We start from the raw sequence: 20,573 nt of genomic DNA, 5'->3' as shown, positions 1-20,573 counted from the left end.
TGGGGCCCTCCTTGGGGTATTCACATGCCCACCACCTGCAGCCTCTGGTGGCTGAAGGGACCCACTGAAAAAAGACTTTGGGTCAGCTGTAGCCACGACTTGCTCGCTGTAGGTGAGATTTACTGGGAAGCTGCCTTCAGACCCCTGAGACCCCCTGAGTTGGCTGCATTTTCCAATCTAAAAGTTATCTTCGTCCTCTTAGGGCGCGGCCTGTCTTTGCAAACCCCGCTCATTTAGCATTTCCAGGCAGGGCGGCATTCTCGGAGCCAGAGGCTGTAAGGAAAATGCCAAAGGGGGCTTTACGGTTGGATGTGGTATAAGAAGAGCAGCAGCTTATTTTAAGTGGCTAAAGGCTATGAGCTTCCCCCAACCCCTCCCACTTCCCACTGGAGACCTGAGGGGCTTCCTAGAATCGCATCCTGCTCCTGCAAGGACGGTGGGGGGGGGGTTAATTTGAGCGAGGGCTCTGTGCCAGAAGGCGATCAGGAAGCCAAACATGCCCATCGGCCCAGCCCCACCTCACCTTCAGGCTCCCAGCTGCCCCCGCCCCTCCCCTGGCAGGGCTAGTCATATTTCAGCACTCAGGCAGACAGGGCTGTTTTGAAGGAAATGCGCTCCAAAGAAGTGGGGGCTTTTTCCTGAGCGTCCCTGATTGTAAACATCCCCCTGACCCCTCACCCGCCTTCTGGCCCTGTCCTGGGGAAGCCTTCAGGAGGACAGGGAAAGGCGGGGGCTTCCATTGGTGGGCCGTGCCTGGGTCCTGCTCCCCACCCCCGTTTCTCTTGCCCAGCGGGGTCTCCAATGGAGGCGATTGGGGAGCGGGCTCTCGGGGCTCCTGGGCGGGGAGGCAAGAGGCCTGCAGGAGAAGGGGGAGGTGGGCTTGGGGCATCCCAAAGGCCTCGGCAGAAACCAGCCCCTGCCGGGTTCAACCCAGTGACGGGCTGGGCCACAAGAGCCGCGGTGGCTGGATGAAGCAGGGCCCAGTGGGCTCTTTCCCCAACCGCTGTCCTCCCCCCCCCCCAGCCTGTATTGGTTCTGGGATGTTTCCAGTGTAGGATCCTGGGCTCCAGAAGGGCTCCTGACCTCTTGCACAGCCCATCCTCGGCCAAGCGGGAAGCGTCAGGAAGAAAAACTGTTTTTCTTGGTTCTTTTCTTCAAGGGGAGGGGAGGGGAGGGGAGGGGGGGTCATTCTGGGAAGCCTTTTGCGGCTGCTGCTGCTGCTCCGCCTGCAGAGCCCCGTTGTGTTCCCGGGAGGCTGCCGGGCTGGCCCAGAGGCCAGCTATTCTTCAGCCATCAGGAAAGTTTACATCTTGCAGGATAAATGAGTGGCGTTTCCCGCTCTGTTTACAGCCGGGGGATCAGCCGGACACGTCAGGTCAGGAGCAGGATTGATGGGGACGCGGCGTGACTACACTTTGTCTCCCAGCACGGATCCGGATGGGGGGGGGGAGGCTGCCCGCCAGAGGCCAAGAGGCTGGGACAGAGCATGCCGTTCCAAGGGGGCCTGTCCGCCCGCCCGTCCATCTGGACGGCAACCAGGACTCCCTGGAGAGGAACATGCACACCGCACACCAACAAGCCCACCACACTCCCCAGAATTTGTTGTGTTCCTAAAACAACGCCTGGCTGATAGGTAGCTATTTTAGCTCTTTATTTTTAAAATTTATAGGCCACTCATCTAAGCATCTTACAATATATTAGACTTAACGGATTTAAAAATTCAAATAAAAATCCAAATACATAACAAAATAAGCACGTTAATACATACGAGAAAATAACTGAACCAGGCGGTGAAGGAGTTAAGGGTCTTCATGCAGCATTTTACATTTCAAATTACGATATATTAAAAGGCTTCAGAAAACAGACCAGCCTTTGCCCAAGGCCCAAAAGAAAATTGGAACGTTTCTTTGTCGAGTACTGGCAGAAATAGAATTGGTGGCACCGCAGCTATGCAGGAGAGGAAGGGCTGGCTGTTCCCTTGGGGTCTCTTCCGAGGGCAGCCCAGGTCCGAACGTTAAAAGGGGAAACACACCAGTGGCTATGAATTGGGGTACCCCGTGCCCAGCATGGTGGTGGCCCGGGATCCACTGAGCCGGTCCGAGGATGGTGGTGGGGGTCTCCTGCCTGCAAGCTGCTGGGGAAGGAAGCGGGTGAGGCTTATGTGCGGCTGGGGGCTGGGAGGGGGGGTGCTGCTGGTTTCCCTCTCACCTGCCCCCCTTCGCAGATAGGATGGAGAGAAATGTGGAGGGGGGGCAGATGTTGCAGAAACCCAACCAGGACGAGAGGCGACTGGAGGGCTGCTGCTCGCTGGGGGGGCGGGGGGATCCCGGGATCCGTATGCAGATGTTCCTCTACGGTTTAGGATCTCTCACTATAGGCAGGGGGGGTCGGACTAGAAGACCTCCCAAGTCCCTTCCAACTCTATGTCGGGTCTCCAGACTTGGCAACTTTAAGGCTTGTGGACTTCCATTCCCCAGCCAGTGTTGAAATCCACAAGCCTGAAAGCTGCCAAGTCGGAAGACGGCTGTGCTCTGCGCTCAGAGCCTCAGAGAGCATTAGGAGGCGGCCATGCGCTCCTTTCCTCTGGGCATCCCAACTCCCTCCCGCCAGCCGTTGCTCCAGCCCCAGACTGGACCCGGGTTGTCTTTGCTGGGTCTCTCTCTGCATTTTCCTCCTTCCCTCGCCCTCCCAGGCTCATACGGGGAAGATCCGCCTTGGAGCAAGGCTCCGTGGACCCAGAAAGAGCCCCGGGCTCGAACTGGGCCGAGAGGAGCACCTGCCGTTCAGAGCCACCCATTGGCTATAAGGATGGGGGTCCCTTTGGGGGGTCTAGGAGTGGTTGGATTTGTCCGCCGGCCCCCTTTCTATCCCTCCCCCCCAGCAATCGCCCCCAAATCCAGCCCACGGGGAGCGGTGCTCTTTCGCCACGGCCACTCCAGGCGCTCAAAGGGGGCTGTCGGCCACTTGCAGGAGGCTGCAGCCCAAGAGCTGAGCCCTCACATCCAGCAGGCAGCCGCGCTGCTCCTCCGTAAGGCAGGGCTTCTTGGGAAAGGGCCGAAGGTCAAGGCCGAGGATGCCCGGTTGGGGTCAAGCAGGGGTCCTCACAGCTCAGCCCCTGCCCCCTTCTCCCTCAGCCCCCTTCCCCTCGGTCGCTGCAGGCGGGGGGGCCTCCGGCGCATCCGGGAGATGCAGGCCAGCCCCAAGTGCGAGAGTCGGTGCAGCTGGACGCGGACACAGAAGACCTCGCGGGTGGCGATCTCGGAGAAGAAGGCCCGGTCCTGGCAGACGCCCACCTCGGCCCCCGCCGGCTCCAGGCTGTCCAGGGCCGCCAGGATGAGCTGCCGCTGGGCTTGGCTCTGCAGGCCTCGAACGTCCAGGAGGGCCGCCAGGTGCTTCTTTCTGGGGGAGGGAATGAGAGGAGGAAGGTGAGTGTTAGGTATAACATTGATACCAAATATAGTTTGGGTGAATAAATATATAAAACTTAGATATCATGGTTTAAGTGCTTATCACTTTAAGAACAATGTTGCAGGCAATTAGCCGATTAAGGGTGCGGTTAGAAGTTACAATATAAGGAAGCATTAGAAGCTGGAAAGTTTACTGCGACTGTGTCTTACTGCGACTAACTGTGTCTTACTGTGACTGTAACTGTGCCTGTGACTGAGATGATACTGTCTGCTACTGTTTGCTGATTTACTGCGGAATTCATCTGTTCTACTGTTTGAGCGTCTTGCTGAATATCCAGCGTTTGTTCCTCTGGAGAGAGGCACCGGAGGAGGAGAAGATATCTTTATCGGCTGATAAAGATATTGTAAGGACTCTTAACTTGGACTGTAATAGTGAGTCTTACTGGATGGAAATACTGTGAATGACTTAATGGACTGAATGACAATGCTTTAAACTCTAAATGGATTAAAAACTATTTAAACTACAAAGAAGTGTTTGTGTTCAGCGTGTGTATACTCTGGGGCCCTTCCACTCTCGTTTTGGCTGCCTGGCTTGACTACTGCTGCAATACTCTGCTAGGGGTACCAAACACTAACAGTGAGGCAGGAGGGACGCCCACCCCGTCCTTCCCCCGGGGCCCACCGTGGCTGAGGTGCCTGCGGGATGGGGCTTGGGGGGGGGGGGCGGTTCCCATACAAAGAATGGGGAAGGAGTATGGGGAGTCCTCGGCTTACAACCACAATGGAGCCCAACGTTTCTGTCCTTGAGTGAGACCCTATGGGAGCTTTGCGCCACTTCATGGCTTTCCTTGCCACCGTTGTTAAGTGAGTCACTGCAGCTCTTAAGTTAGTCACATGGCTGTTAAGGGGACCTGGTTGCCAAAGGGGATTACTTGGGACACGGCTACGGTCATCGATACCAGTCACGTCTGGAGTGTGATCATGTGACCAGGGGGAGGCTGCAAAGGCCAGCCACTTTTTTCAGGGCCGTCGTAACTCTGAACAGTCACTGAACAAGCTGTTGTAAGTCGAGGACTCCCTCCCTGGGGCTGGGAACATCGGGCAGCCGAGGAAACGGGCTGCAATTGTGGTGAGGGGCTTTCTCCCACCAACCCACCTCAGGCGGAGGCAGCCTGGGCCTCCCCTGCTGGGGGTGCAGAGGAGGGGAGCCGCCCAGCCCGAGAGAGTCACCTGGGGAGGAATAGCAAACCTCCCTCCTGCCCTGGCACCCCCCCCCAGGGAGCCCCTCCCAGCAGCTGGCCCCCCAGGACCCCCAAGCGCTGGATGGGAGCCCTTCCTGGGTGTCCAGCCTCTGGGCTTCTGGGGGTGGAGTGGCCGTTTGCAAAGCTCTCGTGTCTGAGGACCAAGTTGGGGACACCCCCGCTGTCCTGCAAGAGAGTTGACTGAAAGCCCGGATGCTTCGGATGCTCATTACCCTCAGGAGGTTGGCAGGGCCCCCCACCCTCAGCCAGGCCCCGAAGCCCGAGGATGGGGCGGCAGAGGGGGCAAGCAGCAGCTGCCATGGGGCTCCTGGCTCCTGGGGGCTCTTTCCCAGCACAGGGGAGGGGTGAGGGGGCTTGGCCAGGAAGACCATCCAAGCCAGCGCAGCCCTGGAGTGAGGCTGGTAGCATGGCTGTCCCACTTTTAGGAGCAGCTTAAAAGGGTTGCTGCCCCCCCCCCGCTCCAGCTGGCAGGCACGCTCTCCCCCCTCCGCAGGCTGGGCACCGTTGTGGGGTGAATCCCCACTCTCCCAAGGGGTGGCAATTGGCACGTCTTGGGCACCGAGGAGGCTGGGGGGAGGCCCTGAGCCAGCGCCCTCTGCCAAAAGATTCCCTCCCGAAGACGTGCCCAGAGGCCCTTGGTGCCCCAGGGGAGCTTCCGGGCATCCTGGCAGAGCCAGTGTGGTTCTTGTCCCGCTGCCAGCCCCAAATGGCAGTCTGGCAGGAAATGGCCCCCAAGCTCTGCTTCCTGTCTGCAGCTCAGCCACTAGTTCTGCTCTGATGGACAGCTTCGTGCTCTCTCTCTCTCTCTCTCTCTCTCTTTCCTTTCGAGAAACAAGAAGTCCAGATAAAACAGGAAACGTCCTTCAGCCACCCTTAAGGGGCGATCTGTCGCCTCGAAACAATTCCTAAGGATGCAATCAGCAGGAAGATGGAAAGAAAAACAAGGGGGGGAGGCATGATAAGGCCCGGCTTTGCCCCCCCCCCCAACGTGACGCAGCCGGCTGGTAGCCAGCCGAGCCGTGTGGGCAGAGCGGGGAAGGGAAGGGTATTTATAACTCCCCAGCCGCCTGGCCCTGGGAACTGGAAGGGACCGTCCTGCTTCCAAGAAGCGGCTCCTTTGGGGGACACGGACGGCTCCCTGCAGGAAACCTGGGAGCGTCACCTACCTGCCTCAGTTTCCCCTGCAGAGGTCAAAGGGGAACAGGCAGAGGCTGCCAAGGGGCAAGGTGGCTGCGGCCACCCAACACCCTTGGAGCCGATGGGCAGAGGGTCTCCTAGGCAGAGAGCTCCGGGTGGTCTCTGGAAGCCCACAGCTGAGGGAGGAGGTGCTGGGCCTGGACGCGTCCCCACGGCCGGCTTCCTTCCTCCCAGAGACATGGCCACTCCCCTCTTGCGATGCGGGGCAGGTCTCTGGGGGTCCTAGCAGCAGCCCCCCCCCCCCGCACTACTCCTTTGGGAGGGAGGGACACATACTGCCCCAAACACCAATTCTGAGTGGGGCAGCAGCAGCCTCCTCCTCCCCACCACCAGATGGACGTATCTCGGGCCCGTTCTTTCATCCAGGTGAAGAGCCTGGCTCTCAACGGGACCCGGTGTGCAACGGGCCGGACTCTGGCCTGGGCCAGACCCAGTTCACTGTTGGCCCAAGGCTGGAGTGGAGTGGAGCCTCGGCTGTCCCCTTGGGAGACCAGCTGTTTGGAAGGAGTCAGAGGGTTGATGCTGGTTGACCAAAGGGTGAAACGTGGAAGGTTTTCCGTGGCTCTGTTTGAATGCCGAGGGGAGAGAGGCCAGAGCATTGCCTCTTCTGGTGCCAAACTTGGCAAAAGAGCCACACCAAGAATGAGCAGCCCAACAGCCCCAAACCTAGAAGGGGAGAAGGGGAAAGCCGGCCTGGCAGAAACCGGGCTCAACGGCCCTTGTCTTTATCTCCCGCTTGAAGGCCTCCATGGATTGGCCCAAGCAGTTGCAAGGAACCCATGACCCCCGGGAGGAGGCTGGATTACAAGTCCCATCATCCCCATGGATTAGTTCCGTGACTAGGGGGTGGTGGGTGTCTTGTTCCACCTCCAGAGGTCCAGCCTGCCAAGGGACCACTAACTGACCAAGGGGGAAAGAGGCTCAGAGTGACCAGAGGGACGAGTGGCCAGAGCTGAGATCCGATACACTGGAGGACCCCAGACTGGGGAAGGGTCACTTTAGGATGGGAACCGGCCAGCCCCCCAGGGGAGGAGGAGGAGGAGCCTCACATGGCCGAGATATGCTTCCTGCTCAGAAGCACCAGCAATGGCCCTTCGCCAAAGGGCCTCCGCCCTGGTCAAGAGGGTCTGCTCCAGCCAGGCTCCTGCAGGCCTCTTGAGGTGACGTCCAGAACGCCTGCCCATGCTCTGGGCGCCCCGGGCCGGTTCCCCTCCCAGCCCCGACTCACTGCACGTCAGGAAAGGCCCTGGCCAGGAAAGCCACTTCCATCTGGATGGCCGGCGTGTCTTCCAGCTCCAGGATTCCCGCCAGGTGGGGCACCACGGAGTCCAGCCAGGAGGAGGAGGATTCCTGCGGGAAGGGAGGAGAGGAGGCGCCTCAAGGGGGAGACCCTCGCTGGGCGGGGGCGACTGGCCTGCTACACGTGCAGACCGAGCCCTCAGGAAGGGGAGGGGAAAGAGGGCCCGGCTCTCTTGGGGGCCGCCAAAGGAGGCGCCCTGGGTGCGCCCTCACGGAGCCAGAGGCCGGGCAAGGCGGAGGACGTTCCTCTGGCCCTTCCGAGGTCCCAGGAGAGCCCCCACCCGCCTAGCCACCTTCTCCAGGGGGCCGGATCCCCCTTCTTCACTTCCAATCCGGTGGGGAGGCGGCCGTGGGGCGGGAAGGCCTGGAGCCCCACTTCTTACCAGCTGAACGAAGAACTCCTGGAGCTGCCTGGCCTCGCCCGGAGCCTGCTGGCCACCTTGGCCCTCATCTTGGCCGAAGTGCAGATGATCCGCACTCGCATCAGCGGCCGGACGTACTCGATCAGCACCCGCCGGTGCACCTCCCTCACCAGCATCTGGGGGAGATCAGAGCTGGCAGAGGGCGGGGCTTCTGGGGCAGGAGAGGGCACTATGGGGGCAGCCCCAGACCCTGGTCTCTCTTTGGCAGGAGGCGGCCTTGGCTGGCCCTTCGTGGCAGTCTGGGGCACGGCCCTGCAGGGCCCCAACTGCTGGCAGAGGTGGGCGCACATGCCTCCCCCTTTCTGGAGGGTCTCCGGCTCTCACCTGGTAGGGCCCCAGCTTCATCCTGCTCAGCTTCTGCGCGTGCTCCGCCAGGAGAGCCATGATGGTGGAGAAGGCCTCATGGTTGCTGAGCCACTTCCGCTTCATCAGCTTGTAGAAGTAGGGCTGTTTTGGGGGGGAGGGAGGGAGGGGGGAGCAGGTCCGGAGTGAGGGTGGGGGCTTCCTGGCTCCAAGCCAGGCCCACTCAGGACAGCTCACCCCAAGGGAACCCACCCACTGAGCCCGGTTGGGGGTGGGGGTTATTGTGTCAGCCCACCCGATCGGCCTGTTCTCAAAATGTGGAGGGAACAAACCCTGGTTTATGGGAACCATGATCTAGCCACCTGGTTCGGCTCTCCATCTGGGGCCTTAGGCAGAAAGGGGGGCAGCGGCACAAGCCTTCCCTAGGGACCCCTCCTCCTTGCAGGCCCCGGGAGACCCCGGGGTTACCTTGAGGCTTTGGAAGAGCTGGTCGGCCAGCACTCGGTTGCCCAGCCGGGTCACCCGGTCAAGGGACAAAACTGCCAGCTGCTTTGCGGTCTCGCTGTCCGGGTGGCCAAAGCTGGCCAGGCTCTCCAGGTAGTCCCTAGAAGAGCAGCCCCGTCAAGCAGCTGCGGGCAAAGCCAGCCGGGGGGGAGGGGGCGCAACCTCTTTTCCTCCCCATTTATTTGAGGCCCAGTGAGGAGGGCTCCCCGGTTGGCATCAGGCCAGGGCTGGCCACTCACCTGAAGGGCGGGCAGCAGTTGACCAGCATGATGGTCCGGCCCATGTAGCTCTCGGGGCTGAGGCTGCTGACCGCTTGGCCTTCGTGAAACTTTTCGACTTTCTTCTGGAAACTGAAGGGGAGGGGCAAAGGGGATGCCGGCATGGGAGCAAAGTAGAGCACCCCCCCACAAAGCACCTGTTTTGCCTGGCCATCTGTGCCACCCCCACCCACCCCACCCCGGCCTGAGGTTGGCCCCTCCAGCACAGGAAACCCCTCCCTCCATTTCTGCAGCAATCCTGGATCGGAACCTGCCAAGTTGAAGAAATGGGCCCCCTCCCTCACCCCAGAAGGGCTGGTTCACCAGAGACCCCCTTTGGCCACTTTCGGGATGCGGGAAGATTGCCCCCCCACCTAGTGGCCCTGGAGACGAGCCCACCCGGGAGCCAGGCTCTCAGAAAACCGGCACGTCAGGAAGCCGACAGCTAAAAATAGTCCCCGGCCGGGCTCTGGCCGCCCACCCCAGAATCCCTGACCAACAGGCCCTTTGGCTCCACCTCGCTGGCCTTTCCTCCTTATCAATGGGCCACGGCAGCTATTTATACCCCAAGGTGAATCCATCCCTGGCGCCCAGTTTGAAGTGGACATGTTGCGCCATGTTTCCCTTTCAGCCCACCGTGTGCCCGCCCTGCGCCACCCCCTGGGCTCCTTCTGCCCTGGGAAGCACAGGCAAGGCCGGGGCAGTTAGTCAGGTGCCGGACACCCCTCAAGGAGAGAGAATGACTGGCAGGCCCTTTGGGGGCCCGGGGGCAAAAGCCAGACGTGCCAACCTCCGTGGTGCCACCTCTTGGTTTCTCCCCTGCCTTGGACAGAGCTGCCCCAGAGGTGATGCCCTGAAGCCAGGGTTGCCTCCTTGAAGACTGGCTGCCCATGGAGGGCCTGGCTTCAGTTGCTGCCCCATGCCCAGCTCCTTCCTGGGCAATCGTACCTCTGCAAGAACTCCGCCAGGCTGGCGAGGCAGCAGTGGGCCACCCTCCTTCCAAAATCCTCTGTGATTTGCAGGGCTTTGTCGACATGCCCCTTCAGCACCTGCAGGGCGAGAGACGGGCTCAGCAAAGCCCCCAAGGCCTCCCGGGAGATTCAGGGAGGGTGGGGAAGCTTCCTGTGGCGAGAAAGGGGGAAGAGGGGCAGCTGCCCCTTTGCTGCCAGGGTCAGCATGCCACCCTCAGAGGGACCCCTTTTAGGCCGGGCCTCTGATGCCACCTGTGTATTTGTGCACTGTGCTGGCGGTCTCCGATACTTTGCACTTCTCACCACCCCCCGCCAGCAGCGTCAGGCACGTTCCAATGGCCCCGCATGGCAGGGAAGGGACTGGGCCCAGGGGTGGGGACAGATGGCAGCTCCCATCGCCCTGCGGGAGTCGCTGGGGGGAGGACGGACCTTCTAGGGCTGCGTTCCCACAGAAGGCCAAACCTGGTTGCTTTTAATCCTGGTTTAGTGCTCAGGCCTGGGCTCAGCCCTGGCGGCGGGCAGATTCCCACCACAGCAACCAAGGACGCTGGGCCTTGGGTCCGAAGCCAGCCTGAACCTTGGTGCCCCGGCTGGGCTAAGCCCTCGCCCACTTCTCCAGCCAGGCCAATGGACGGAGCGGCTCCTGGCTGCTGCTCCCAAGGGTCAGTCCAGGGCTGGGAAGCGGGGTGGGGGAGCCTCCTTGGTGGGTCTGGTGTGGGGCCGCTTTCCTGTGGGGCCAAGGGCCCTGCGAGGGAGCCTGCTGCCCAAAGCGGAAAGGGGCAAGGGGGAGACTCCAGGGCAGGGGGGGAACCCCAACATACCAGGATGACCTTGCTGGACAGGCCGAACTGAAAGCTGCTCTCCTTGTCTTCCTGCGCCCACCACGCTTCCTCCTCCTGCAGCTCTCGGCTCATCTCCCGGATGATCGTCACCTGCAGATGCCCCGGAGAGTCCAAGGTGAGGGGGACACCCACGGCTTGCAGTTTTGGGGATATGGGGGAGGTGGGGAGACCTCTTGAGGTCACCTGGCTGGCCGTCACCTCCCCGAGGCTGCACTGAAGGAGGGTTTTGAATGGCTTTATGCCGTTTTTAGGACTGAGCAGGATTAGGGAGGGTTGGGTCTCTGGGGCCCCCTTGCAAGGAAGGCCACAACCACCTGTGTCCGGGGACCCGGCCTTCTGCCCTGCAGGGAGCGGGGCCTACGTGCCTCGTGGGGGAAAGTAAAGTCACACACAAGGTTGGCCCTGGATAAGCATCTCCTTGGCTGGAGCAGCCTGGCTGAAAACGCTCCCTTTCGGGGCCGGACAGGAGAGGAACTCCCCATAACCGCAAGTGTGTGTGTGTGTGTGGGGGGGGTTCTTCCCCACCCTGGATGCTATTTGGCCTGTCCAGGGCCTCAATGGGTCTCCCCCCCACCTCACTCCTGGCCGGCCATTACCTTCACGCCGGCCATGCACTGCTCCTCCAGGCTCCGCTGTGTTTCCGGGGACAGGAGGGGGCCCAGCTCCTGGGGCTTGACCAGGGGGGAGATTTCCAGCCGGCGGAGGACCTCCCTGGGGGAGAGGGGGGGCAATTTTCAGCACAATCCAGGCTCCCACATAGTGCCTGAATGGTGTCCGCCCAGGGCAGCTGGGCACCGAGGGCTGGGGTGGGGGGGGGGCCTCAAAAGGGGGGGAGGCCCCCCAGGGAGCCTCGGGCCCCCGAGGGCCGGGAGGTTGTCAGGCGAGCTCCAGCTGGGCTGGTAAGAGACACCTCCGGGGCCTCCCCTCCCCCCCATTGGTAGGAGGGTCCATCCCACAAAGGGCCCCGGCCTCCCCCTCCCCCCGCCTACCTTTGGTAGATGTTGCTGTTCCAGTCCAAGACAAAGTAGAGCTCGGAGAGGCTCAGCTGCTTCCGGACCCCTTCGGCCAGGCAGCGGGCCAGGCCCCGGTGGTAGCTGCCCAGGTAGACGCCAAAGGCCTGGTACTCCTTGGGGTAGGCCTGCAGCAGGTGGCCCCTGACGCTGCTCAGGTCCTCCACCGTGCACTTGGCCAGCCGGTCCATCTGGGTGGCCAGGGTGCCCGCCCGGCCCTCCATGCACTGGCACAGCTTCTGGCCCACCAGGCGGTCCACCGCCTCGGCCCACTGCTGCCTCATCTTCCGGGCCGGGCCCCGGGGCCCCCACGGCATCTGCCTGGACCTGGCGCCACCTGCGGTCGGCCTCTTCCTCCTGCTCGATGACCTGCACCAGCTGCTCCAGGGGTGGGTAGGCGCTCTTGGCGGCCAGCGCCTCGGCCAGCACCGCCCAGAGCTCCTTCTGCAGCGCCTGGTAGAGCAGGGCCACGTCCTTGGCCTTCCGGCTGCCGTCCTTCCCGCCGCCCCCCTGGGCACACTCGGCCTCCAGCTCCACGATGTGCCGGTCGGCCAGGCCGAGGTCCCGCTGATGGATGAGGTGGAAGATCTCCAGGACTGAGCGAGGGACACAGGGAGGAAAGGGGCCTGAAAAAGGGGGCTCTGCTGCCTGAGACCCCCAACAAAGAAAGGCAGCCCTCCATATGCAGTGAAGGGCCGGAGGAGGTGGAGGGGAGAGCCGCCCAGAGAATCGCCAAGACTCGGACATGACTGGACAGAGACCATTCTCCCTCCTCCTCCCTCCTCCAAGGGATATGCAGCCAGTGTGAACCTCTGGGCCCCTCCGTCGTTCTGAAGGAAGCAAAGGAAAGGGGTCCCCAGGGCCAACCCCCCTCCCCCCCCAGACCGCTGCTCCGGCCTCCTGGATCAGGGCACGGCAAGGGCAAGGGAGGGGTGGACTGCCCGCCCAGGGACAAGGCAACCTGCCCCCCACCCAACACCCACAGCTGGCATGCTTGAGGTGCCCCTCCTGAGAAGGGCGATCCAACTCACAAGCCCCCCTGACCTCTCCTATGTGCCAGGGCTGGAGGGGCCTGGCAGCCATGGGGGGGGGAGAGGGGCCTGGCCTTCGTGCACATCCTCTGCTTGCCAGAAGCCCAGGCCTGGCGTCCGGCCTTGCGAGGGTTTCAAGGCAGCCCTCCTCGTCATCGCAGGAAGGAGCCTTCCTTGCCCGCAGCCCCGGAGGGCCGAGGGTCTGGCTGGGCTGAACGCAGCCGCCTCTTCCGTTTCCCTGCCCTCCGTGGGGGTGGGTGGGGGAAATGCCCCAGACGGATGACGCAGCCGCCTCCGGCCACCACTATGACCTTATCAGCCGAAGGGCCAAGAGGAGGGGGCTCGCAGGGGGCAGCAGGCATGGACGGGGGCACTGGGGGTGGGCTGGCACGGCCTTGGCTCTTGGGTAAGGAGAGGGAGGGTCTTCCCAGCCTCTGGGGGCAGCTGGGGGGCTTCTGCACGGCTGGCCTCCCAGCGCCTCCTCCTTGGCGCCTTCTCTGGGAAGGTCACAGGCCGCTGCTCAGGAGGCCCTCCTGCAATCAGGCGCTGAATCGCGGCCGCCAGCCGGCCGGGGAACAATGAGCCCGAAATATGTGCACAAAGGGAAGAGACGCTCATTAGACCTGATAAACAGCCTGGCCAAGGTCACCGACGCCCAGCGCTGCTCCTTCCCTGGGAAGGGGGGCTGGCTTGGACAGCCAGCCGATGGCCCTGGGAGGCAAGTGGGGCCCCGGGGTTCTCCAGTGGCTGAGGGAGGGCCCCCAGGATAGGGGGAGATGCCTGGCCAGTTTGGGGGTGTCAGGGGGAGGGAGGGGGTCACCAGGTGATCTTGGCTGGCACCGAAGTCTGCAGCAGCCCCTCCTGCTGGCAAAGCCCCCTTGGAAGGAAGGGGGGGCTTTCTGGGGTATTTAAATTATACAGGCAGCCCTTGACCTATGACCACAATGGAGCCCAAATTCTATGTTGTTAAACGAGACATTTGTTGAGTGAGTTTTGCCCATTTTACAGCCTTTCTTGGCTCAGTTGTTAAGCGGATCACTGCAGTTGATGAGTTACTAAACTGGTTGTTAAGCGAATCCGGCTTCCCCATTGACTTTGCTTGTTGGAAGGTTGCCAAAGGGGATCACCTGACACCCCCCCCCCGACACTTCGGCCGTCATAGATGCGAGTCAGTGGCCAAGCACCCGAATGTTGACCATGTGACCGCAGGGAGGCTGCAAAAGGGACACCTGGGAGAAATAGCCATCGGTCCCTTTTTTTCAGTGCCAAATGGTCACTAAATGAATCATTGTAAGTCGAGGACTCCCTCCTGTACTTAGGAGATCTTATTAACCTGCAGTTGCTGTGAACTGCCCAGAATCTGGGAAGGGGCGACCAACAAGCAAAGGTGTCGGAAGAGATCAAATGCACCAGCTTGAAACCAATCGGGGCTCCGCATATTTGGGGGCCGTTTCCCGACCAGCCTCTCTCCTCGGCCGTGTGCAAAGGCCCCAAGAAGGCGCCCAGCGCACGTGGGGGGACATGGGGGGATTGCTAAGGCCCCCTGGAATTCTCTATGGACACAGCCGGCACTGACAGTGGAGGAAGAAACTCAATCCAAGCAGGTGGTTCATGCTACAGGCCGGCAGTGACTGGGCCCCTGAGCCCCAGACGGTGGCTGGAGAGGCCGCGCTGGCTGGCCCACCTCCGGCTGCCTCGGGCTGAGCTGCTCGCTTGGGGAAGGGACTCCAGTACACAAGCAGGGACAGGAGTGCACTGGAAGGAAGGGGGGTCTTGAGGACCCCAGGCCTAAGCTAGCAATCGGGACACCCCCAAGCTGGCCCCTGGATTAGGCATTCTCTCCAGCCCCCCTCCGAGGGCTCCGCTTGCCAGGGGGCCAAGAGGGGTGCCGGGCTCCCAGTTGGACTCACCCGAGAGCGGCTCCTTGGGCTTGGGGTCGCTCTTCTCGGCCGCCGGGCCGCCTCGGAGCCCTCCGTCTGGTTGAGCTTCTCCACCAGGGACGCCCGGCGCACCTTCCCGCCCAGCCCGATCTTCAGGAAGGAGCCGCGCTTGGCAGCCTCCCCGCCGCCGTTCTCCTCCGCCAGGCCGCAGTCCGAGCTGTAGAGGCCTTCCTTGCGGCGCCCATTGAACCGCTGCAGCAGGCTGAAGTCCTCCGAGCAGCGGCGCGGCTTCTTCTTCTCGGGCACCCGCTGGCCCAGGCCGCCCTCCATCAGGGGCAGCATGATGCGCTCCAGGAAGGACCGCCGGTCGGAGGCCTGCTCTCCCCCGGGCGACCGCTTCTCCCCGCCCTTGCGGCCCTTGCCCAGGCGGAAGGGGCTCAGCCCCACCAGCTTCTCCAGGGTGGCCCGGCGCCTGAAGTGGTCCTCGGGGCTGCCGCTGAAGAGGCCCCGCTCGAAGTCTGCCCTGTCCCTTGGGAGGGACCTCTCTCGGCGGGGGGAGATGCCCCCGAGGAAGGAGTCCTTCTCACTCTCCTCCAGGTCCTCCTCGAAGGGGTTGGTGCCGGGACTCTCCCCGGCCAGGATCAGCGTCCCGCTGGGGCTGCCTCCCCCGCCACTCTCCCTGGGGCCCCTGCCGGCCGCCTTGAGCTGGTGGGGGTTCTTGAGCACCGGCATGGCAGCTACCTTCCCTGGGCCCTGCGGAGGAGAAGCGATGCTCAGCCATTGCTGCTAGGAAGCGCATGGATGCCCTCAGGGGCCCCACAAGAGATCTGGGGAGGGACATCCCAGCAACCCCTCCCCTCCAAATTCTGCAGCCAGATTCAGATATGGGGCTGGCCAACCGTGGCTTCTTTACCCAACCCAGGGGCCACAGAACGGGCTTCCTCATTGGCAGTCGGGCTCCACCCAAAGCAAGGAGGCATTTGCTTCTCCCCTCAAATCGGGGGCTTTGCTGTTGGGTTCAAAGGAGAGGGAGGTGCCCCCCCCCGCCGCAGCAAAGCTTCTTGGAAGCTCCCCATGCGAAGACCTGGCAGCATTGGGAGGAGAGGAGCGAGTGGAAGGGCCGAGGATGGAGGGGCCTTCCAGGACCCCATCCAGGACCCCACCGTGGCCCCCGCAGAGGGGAGACCCAGAAAAGCCATGTCAGAAGAGACGCCATCCCGTGACCCTGGAGCGTCCGTTGTCAGCTGGAATGGACCCACCCAAGGGCTGCTCCCCAGGAAGCCCACGGGGCTCTCCCTGACCCCCCGCTTGGCCCAGGGGGTTCGCCACCCCCACTTTTGGGGCAGGGCAGGTGGCAAAGGTGAAGCTCCACCTCCCTCCCATGGACCCCTGACCCACAGAACCAGCGGTGGAGGCGGCACGCCGGCAGGTTGCTTGTTGCTTTGCTCCCCACCTCTGTGCAGCTACATGACCCCCTCCCCTTTTCTGCTTCCTCTTCCTACTTCTTGAGAAGGTGGGACGGGAAGGACGCCTCTGACAGCCAAAGCCGTTCCTTGCGATCAAACGGTCTGTGCCCCACTCCTGGGCAGGAGCAGCTGGCCCCACAGAGGGGTGCCTGGCTGCTAAGACCGCAAGGGCGGGCGCCTTGAGGGACAAGGCAAAAGCGGGGAGGACGGAGAGAGGGAGGCAAACTCCAGGCTCTCCACGTCAACAGAGCCCACCCACCCCCCACCCCACCCCCGGCAAGGAAAAGGAGGAAAATAAAGGGAGAACTGCAGAAGTTCAGCAGCAACGACAGCTCCCATGTTCCTCAGCCTGGCAGAGGAGACCAAGCCCACTTACTGCCCCCTGGGGTGCTCCTCGGAGGCTGGGTCCAATGTTCCCTTCCGTGGCTCAGCAGCTCACTTCCACTTTCTCTTCCTTCCCTTCTTGCCCAGGCGCACCTCGGCTCACCTGCCCACATAGCCTGGAGGCTGCGGCCTCCGTAAGGGAGAAGGGCTCCGCATTGCCGGAAGGAGCCTGGGGCCTCCCTTCCCTGGACAGCCAGCTTCTCCCTCCCAGCAGCCGCCGCAGCTGCTGGGGGGGCTCTGAGAGTCCGCAGAGCCCCGGCAGCCCCACTTGGGAAGGCGGGGCCCATGAGGGTTGGATCACACCTCAATCGCGGCAGTAGAGGAGACCTTGAGCCGGGCTAAGGGGACCCCCAGGAGCTCTGGTCAGCTCAGGCCCCCTCCAGAGCCATTGGGGGAAACCCAGGGTGGAAAAGCCCTTGGAAGGAAAGGTGGAAACAGCGGAGGAGAAGGCTGCCCACCCTGGGAACTTGGGCGGAAATGCCCAGGTGGCAGAACCTCTGCAAAGGGGTGATGGAGCCTCCCCAGTGAAGGGGCTCCAAGCCAGAGTGGGAGGGTCTGGACTCACCCCCCCAAATGACCCCTCTTGAGCCAGGCTCTCCAGACCTGCTGGACTACAACTCCCATCCTTCTCCTCCAGCCCGTTTTGCCCTGGGCCCGAGGGGAGGGCTGGAGGGTGAGACTCTTGACTCTTGTCCTGCAAGCCAGGCGGAGGAAACGCCTTTGCTGGAGGTGGGCAGCCTCCAAGGAGCCTCGCTCCATCTCCAGGCTGCCAAGGAGGAGGCTAGCTCCTGGCCTTCAGAAAACGAGGGGTTCTGGGCTGGTCTGTCATAACTTCGGTCACTGTGGCCGGTCATTAAGTGAGGACTAACTGTACGCATTTGTGTATGCAAGGATGCACATTTTGAGGAGGAGGGGGATTACCTGCAGGAGGATCCCCTCAATTAAGGCCCCGTCATACCAAATGCAACTTTAGGCCGCTTAGAAGACAAATCCACAGATTGCGCTCCCTCGCCAGTAAATTTCCAGCCGGCTCACCTGTGGTGGCCTTGGCAGACGGGAGGAAGGGAGGCAGCAAGGGGGTGGTCAGAAAAAAGCCAAGGGCAGGAATGAGGGCAGGGCGGGCGGCTCTCCGGCTGCAAGAGAGGCGGGTGCTCTCCTCCGGGCTGCCGGGGCCTTCTTACTCTCACTTTCCAACAAAATAGGATCATCGTCCAGCCCTGTTCCCTGTCTGGTCTACCTTGCAAGGCTGGCAGCAGCCAAAGCTAAGAACAGGAAGCTTTTGCACCACTTGGCTCCCTCCTGTGGGTCTGTTCCCGGGTCCGAGTTGGAGACCCCCAGTGCCAAAGACGAATGGGTGGGGAAGGCTGGCAGGGGGTCAGAGGAGGGGCTCCTCTCCAGAGAGGCTGGCCAGCTGCACCGGAGGGACGAGAGTGACCGATTCTGCGCCCAGGTTCAGTCTCCAGACCCGAAGGGTGCTCTCCAGCCACCCCCAGGAGCTCCCCATCACGGGCCACACTAAGCAGTTAAGCAACCCGGAACGGGATGCGATAATCAGCAATAATCCCGAAGCGGACAAGGGTCCAAAGCCAAGCTGGGCCCACAGATAGGCTGAACCGGTCCGTCGTCAGAGCTAGCTGGTGCCAGCAGCAGGGCACTAGGTGCCCCAGAGGGGGTCTGCACCAAGCCCAAATCAAACCGGCCACTTTCAGGAGGGCCCAGCAGGTAAGACCCCAAATGCCTCTTCAAGACCCCAGGTGTGGCTGTGAGCGGGTCGAGGGAAGAGACCCCTCGTTCGAGAGCGAGTCCCAAAGCCTGAGGGGTTTCGGAGGTCGCCCGGCCCCAGAGACAGCAGGGGACGTTGAAGGAAAGTGATTGGCTTGCATGCAAAGGGGTGGGACTCATTGGGGTCCCTGGAACGGGGGGCAGAAACCATCCTTCTGTATGGTCACTCCTGGATCTGAAAGGAAGACCTGCAAACCCCCAGAAAGGAGCACAAGTGACTCAGCATCCAGGGAAAGCCCCTCCCCAAGAGGAGAGGACTTAGCCCCCCAACAAAAGAAAAAGCCAAGGGGGCAGGGAATGAGAGAGGGAATGGGAAAGGGGAGGGTCTCCCCTCTTTATATCTCAGAAAGGAAGGATTAGGAAGGATTTCCAAGAAGCTCTATGGATGTTCAGAGTCCCCCCCACCCCAAGGAGGGGCCCCTTGAGACCAGCCATTCGGGGAGGGCCATGGCCAGGCTCGCCCCTTTGCAAGCTTCCTTTCAGCTGAGCTCGGCCCCTGGCCCGGGGGGTTCTTGGGGGTCCTCTGCCCACCAGCCCCTCCTGGGATTCATGGCGGGACTCCAAAACTCCTTCCTGTCAGGAGGGAAACAGGGACCCCCAACTCCAGTCTGACACCCCTCCCCATAATGGTTAGAGGAATCCCGGGGGCTTTCAGCCTGCCTTCCGCTGCAGGTGAAGGAGCAACAGGGCAGCTGCCCCCCCCCCACCTCCCAGGAGCCCCGACTGAGTGGAGCCCAGCCAGCTGCAAGCCGGGCACAGACTGGGGCTGGGGACAAAGGTGACTTCTTCGGTTGGCACGGCTGCCCACCTCACCCAACCAACCCTGGGCAGCTCACAAGGGCACAGGCAGAAGTTTTCCCCCACCCAAGGAGCCCCCCTCAAGACAAAGGGGGCACAAGAGGGCAGCTCCCTCTGGGGAAAGTTTGCCCAAATTACCCTCAAAGTCTGCAGTGGGTAGAAAAGGAGGCCGGGGCTTCCCAGGGTCCGGACTGTAGGATGGCCGAACCCCTCGGGGCCTGCCTGGATGGAAGCTGCAGCCCCCACCCCCTCCAGCAGAGCAGAGTCCCTACCTTGGTGCCTTCCCTGCAGGCTGCCCCTCCTCTCGGGCCCTCTGGCTGTTCTGGGCAGTCGGGCTGGGGAGGCCGAGGAGGCTTGGAAGGAAGCCCCTCCCAGGCCGGAGGTGATTCGGAGCAGGGCGATCTTGTGACTCCTCTCCTGTGGGTCTGGGCAGGGAGGGCGGGGGTCAGCCCCAGGCGGAAAGCAAACCAGGAAGCCTCAGGGTCAACCGGGCGGGAGCCGGGGAAATTCCAGCTTTGACAGCCCAGAGGAGGGAGACCCTTGGCAGATGCCCTCCTCTGCCTGCCTCCCAAACAGGCGACTGCAGCCAGGTGCTTGGGGGGTGTCAGATAGAGCCCCCCTTCTTCACCCTCTTCCAACCTACAGGCTGGGTTTGCATGCTTTCCTTGTCATGGTTTGGCCTTAGCTTGTTTGGGGGGGTTCAGCCAGCATCATTTACAAACCAGGATTCAGACAATCCTCAACTTACGACCACAATGGAGCCCCACATTTCTGTTGCTAAGTGAAATTGGTTAAGTTAATTTTGCCCCATTTTATGACCTTTCTTGCCACAGTTGTAAAGTGAACCCAGCTTCCCCACTGCTTGCCAGAAGGTGGCCAAAAGGGATCATGTGCCCCCAGGACATTGCAGTGGTCGTAAGTATGAGTCAGCTGCCAAGAATCTGAGTGCTGACCTTGTGACCTCAGGGAGACTGCAACCGTCACGCAAAAAATGGAGCCCAAATCACTTTTTTCAGTGCCCTTGTAACTCTTACTAAATGAACGGCTGTCCATCCAGGACTCCTTGCACAAGAACCACGTCGGTTCCATTTTGTGAAATAGGCCACGGTTGCCCAAGCCATGACAGGCTGCATACCAGAAGCAGATCTGTGGCCTGGCACTACCAGGGCCTCTGCCAACCTCTGACCCTCAATGCCTGGGACGCCCAAACCTCTCCACTATTCATAGGGGGCAAGGAGGAACGGCCTTGCAGCCCCCTCCCCCCAGAACAATTCTGGGCAGGGGTCTCTCTCGTCAGCCGCTTTCATTGCTTCTGCTGGAGAATCTTCCGCTGGCTGACCCCCACCTGGACCAGGGAGCAAAAGGGCCAAGTCGGGCCTGCTCCCAAACTGTCCCTGGCCAGGCCCAACTTATCCAGGCCCAGGACTCCATGGAGACCGGAAGGCCCAACGGTGGGGGGTGGGGGTGGGGCTACATCCAGGCTGGCTGCCTCCTCCATCTTTGTTTTGGCTGCCTGTCCTCGGCCCGATCCTGCCCCCTGGCGGCCATCGCCTTTTCTCAAAAGGCAGCATCACCTCCTTCAAAGAGTTGGAGCCCAAAGCAGCCTCTTCCCCTCCGAGGAGCTTCTTTGCTGATGGCAACGCTCTGGGCCTGCCCCACTGAGCGCCCCCCCAGGGAGCAGCTGGAGCCCGGCCTCCGGTGCCCGTTTATGCTGTCCCAAGTGGCATCCGGGACCCACAGCTCTGTGGTACGGTGGGG

General features: G+C 62.0%; 1 protein-coding gene across 1 annotated transcript; it reads right to left on the bottom strand.

Moving 5' to 3' along the window:
• Positions 1–1,634: 1,634 nt before the first annotated feature.
• On the bottom strand, positions 1,635–16,274 carry EXOC3L2 (exocyst complex component 3 like 2). Its single transcript, XM_087970318.1, is given in 15 exon segments — positions 1,635–3,399; positions 7,095–7,216; positions 7,549–7,586; positions 7,589–7,703; positions 7,912–8,034; positions 8,359–8,494; positions 8,634–8,744; positions 9,600–9,700; positions 10,444–10,554; positions 11,061–11,175; positions 11,454–11,774; positions 11,776–12,070; positions 14,416–14,460; positions 14,463–15,138; positions 16,228–16,274. Coding segments are annotated over 14 exon segments (2,586 nt in total). The 5' UTR covers positions 15,118–15,138; positions 16,228–16,274; the 3' UTR covers positions 1,635–3,101.
• Positions 16,275–20,573: the final 4,299 nt, after the last annotated feature.

The sequence above is a fragment of the Notechis scutatus genome, chromosome 8, assembly GCF_049901735.1.
Source record: "Notechis scutatus isolate UNSWTSFEM ecotype Mainland chromosome 8, rNotScu1.2, whole genome shotgun sequence".
Lineage (NCBI taxonomy): Eukaryota > Metazoa > Chordata > Lepidosauria > Squamata > Elapidae > Notechis > Notechis scutatus.
This window is presented reverse-complemented; position numbering and strand designations above follow the sequence as displayed.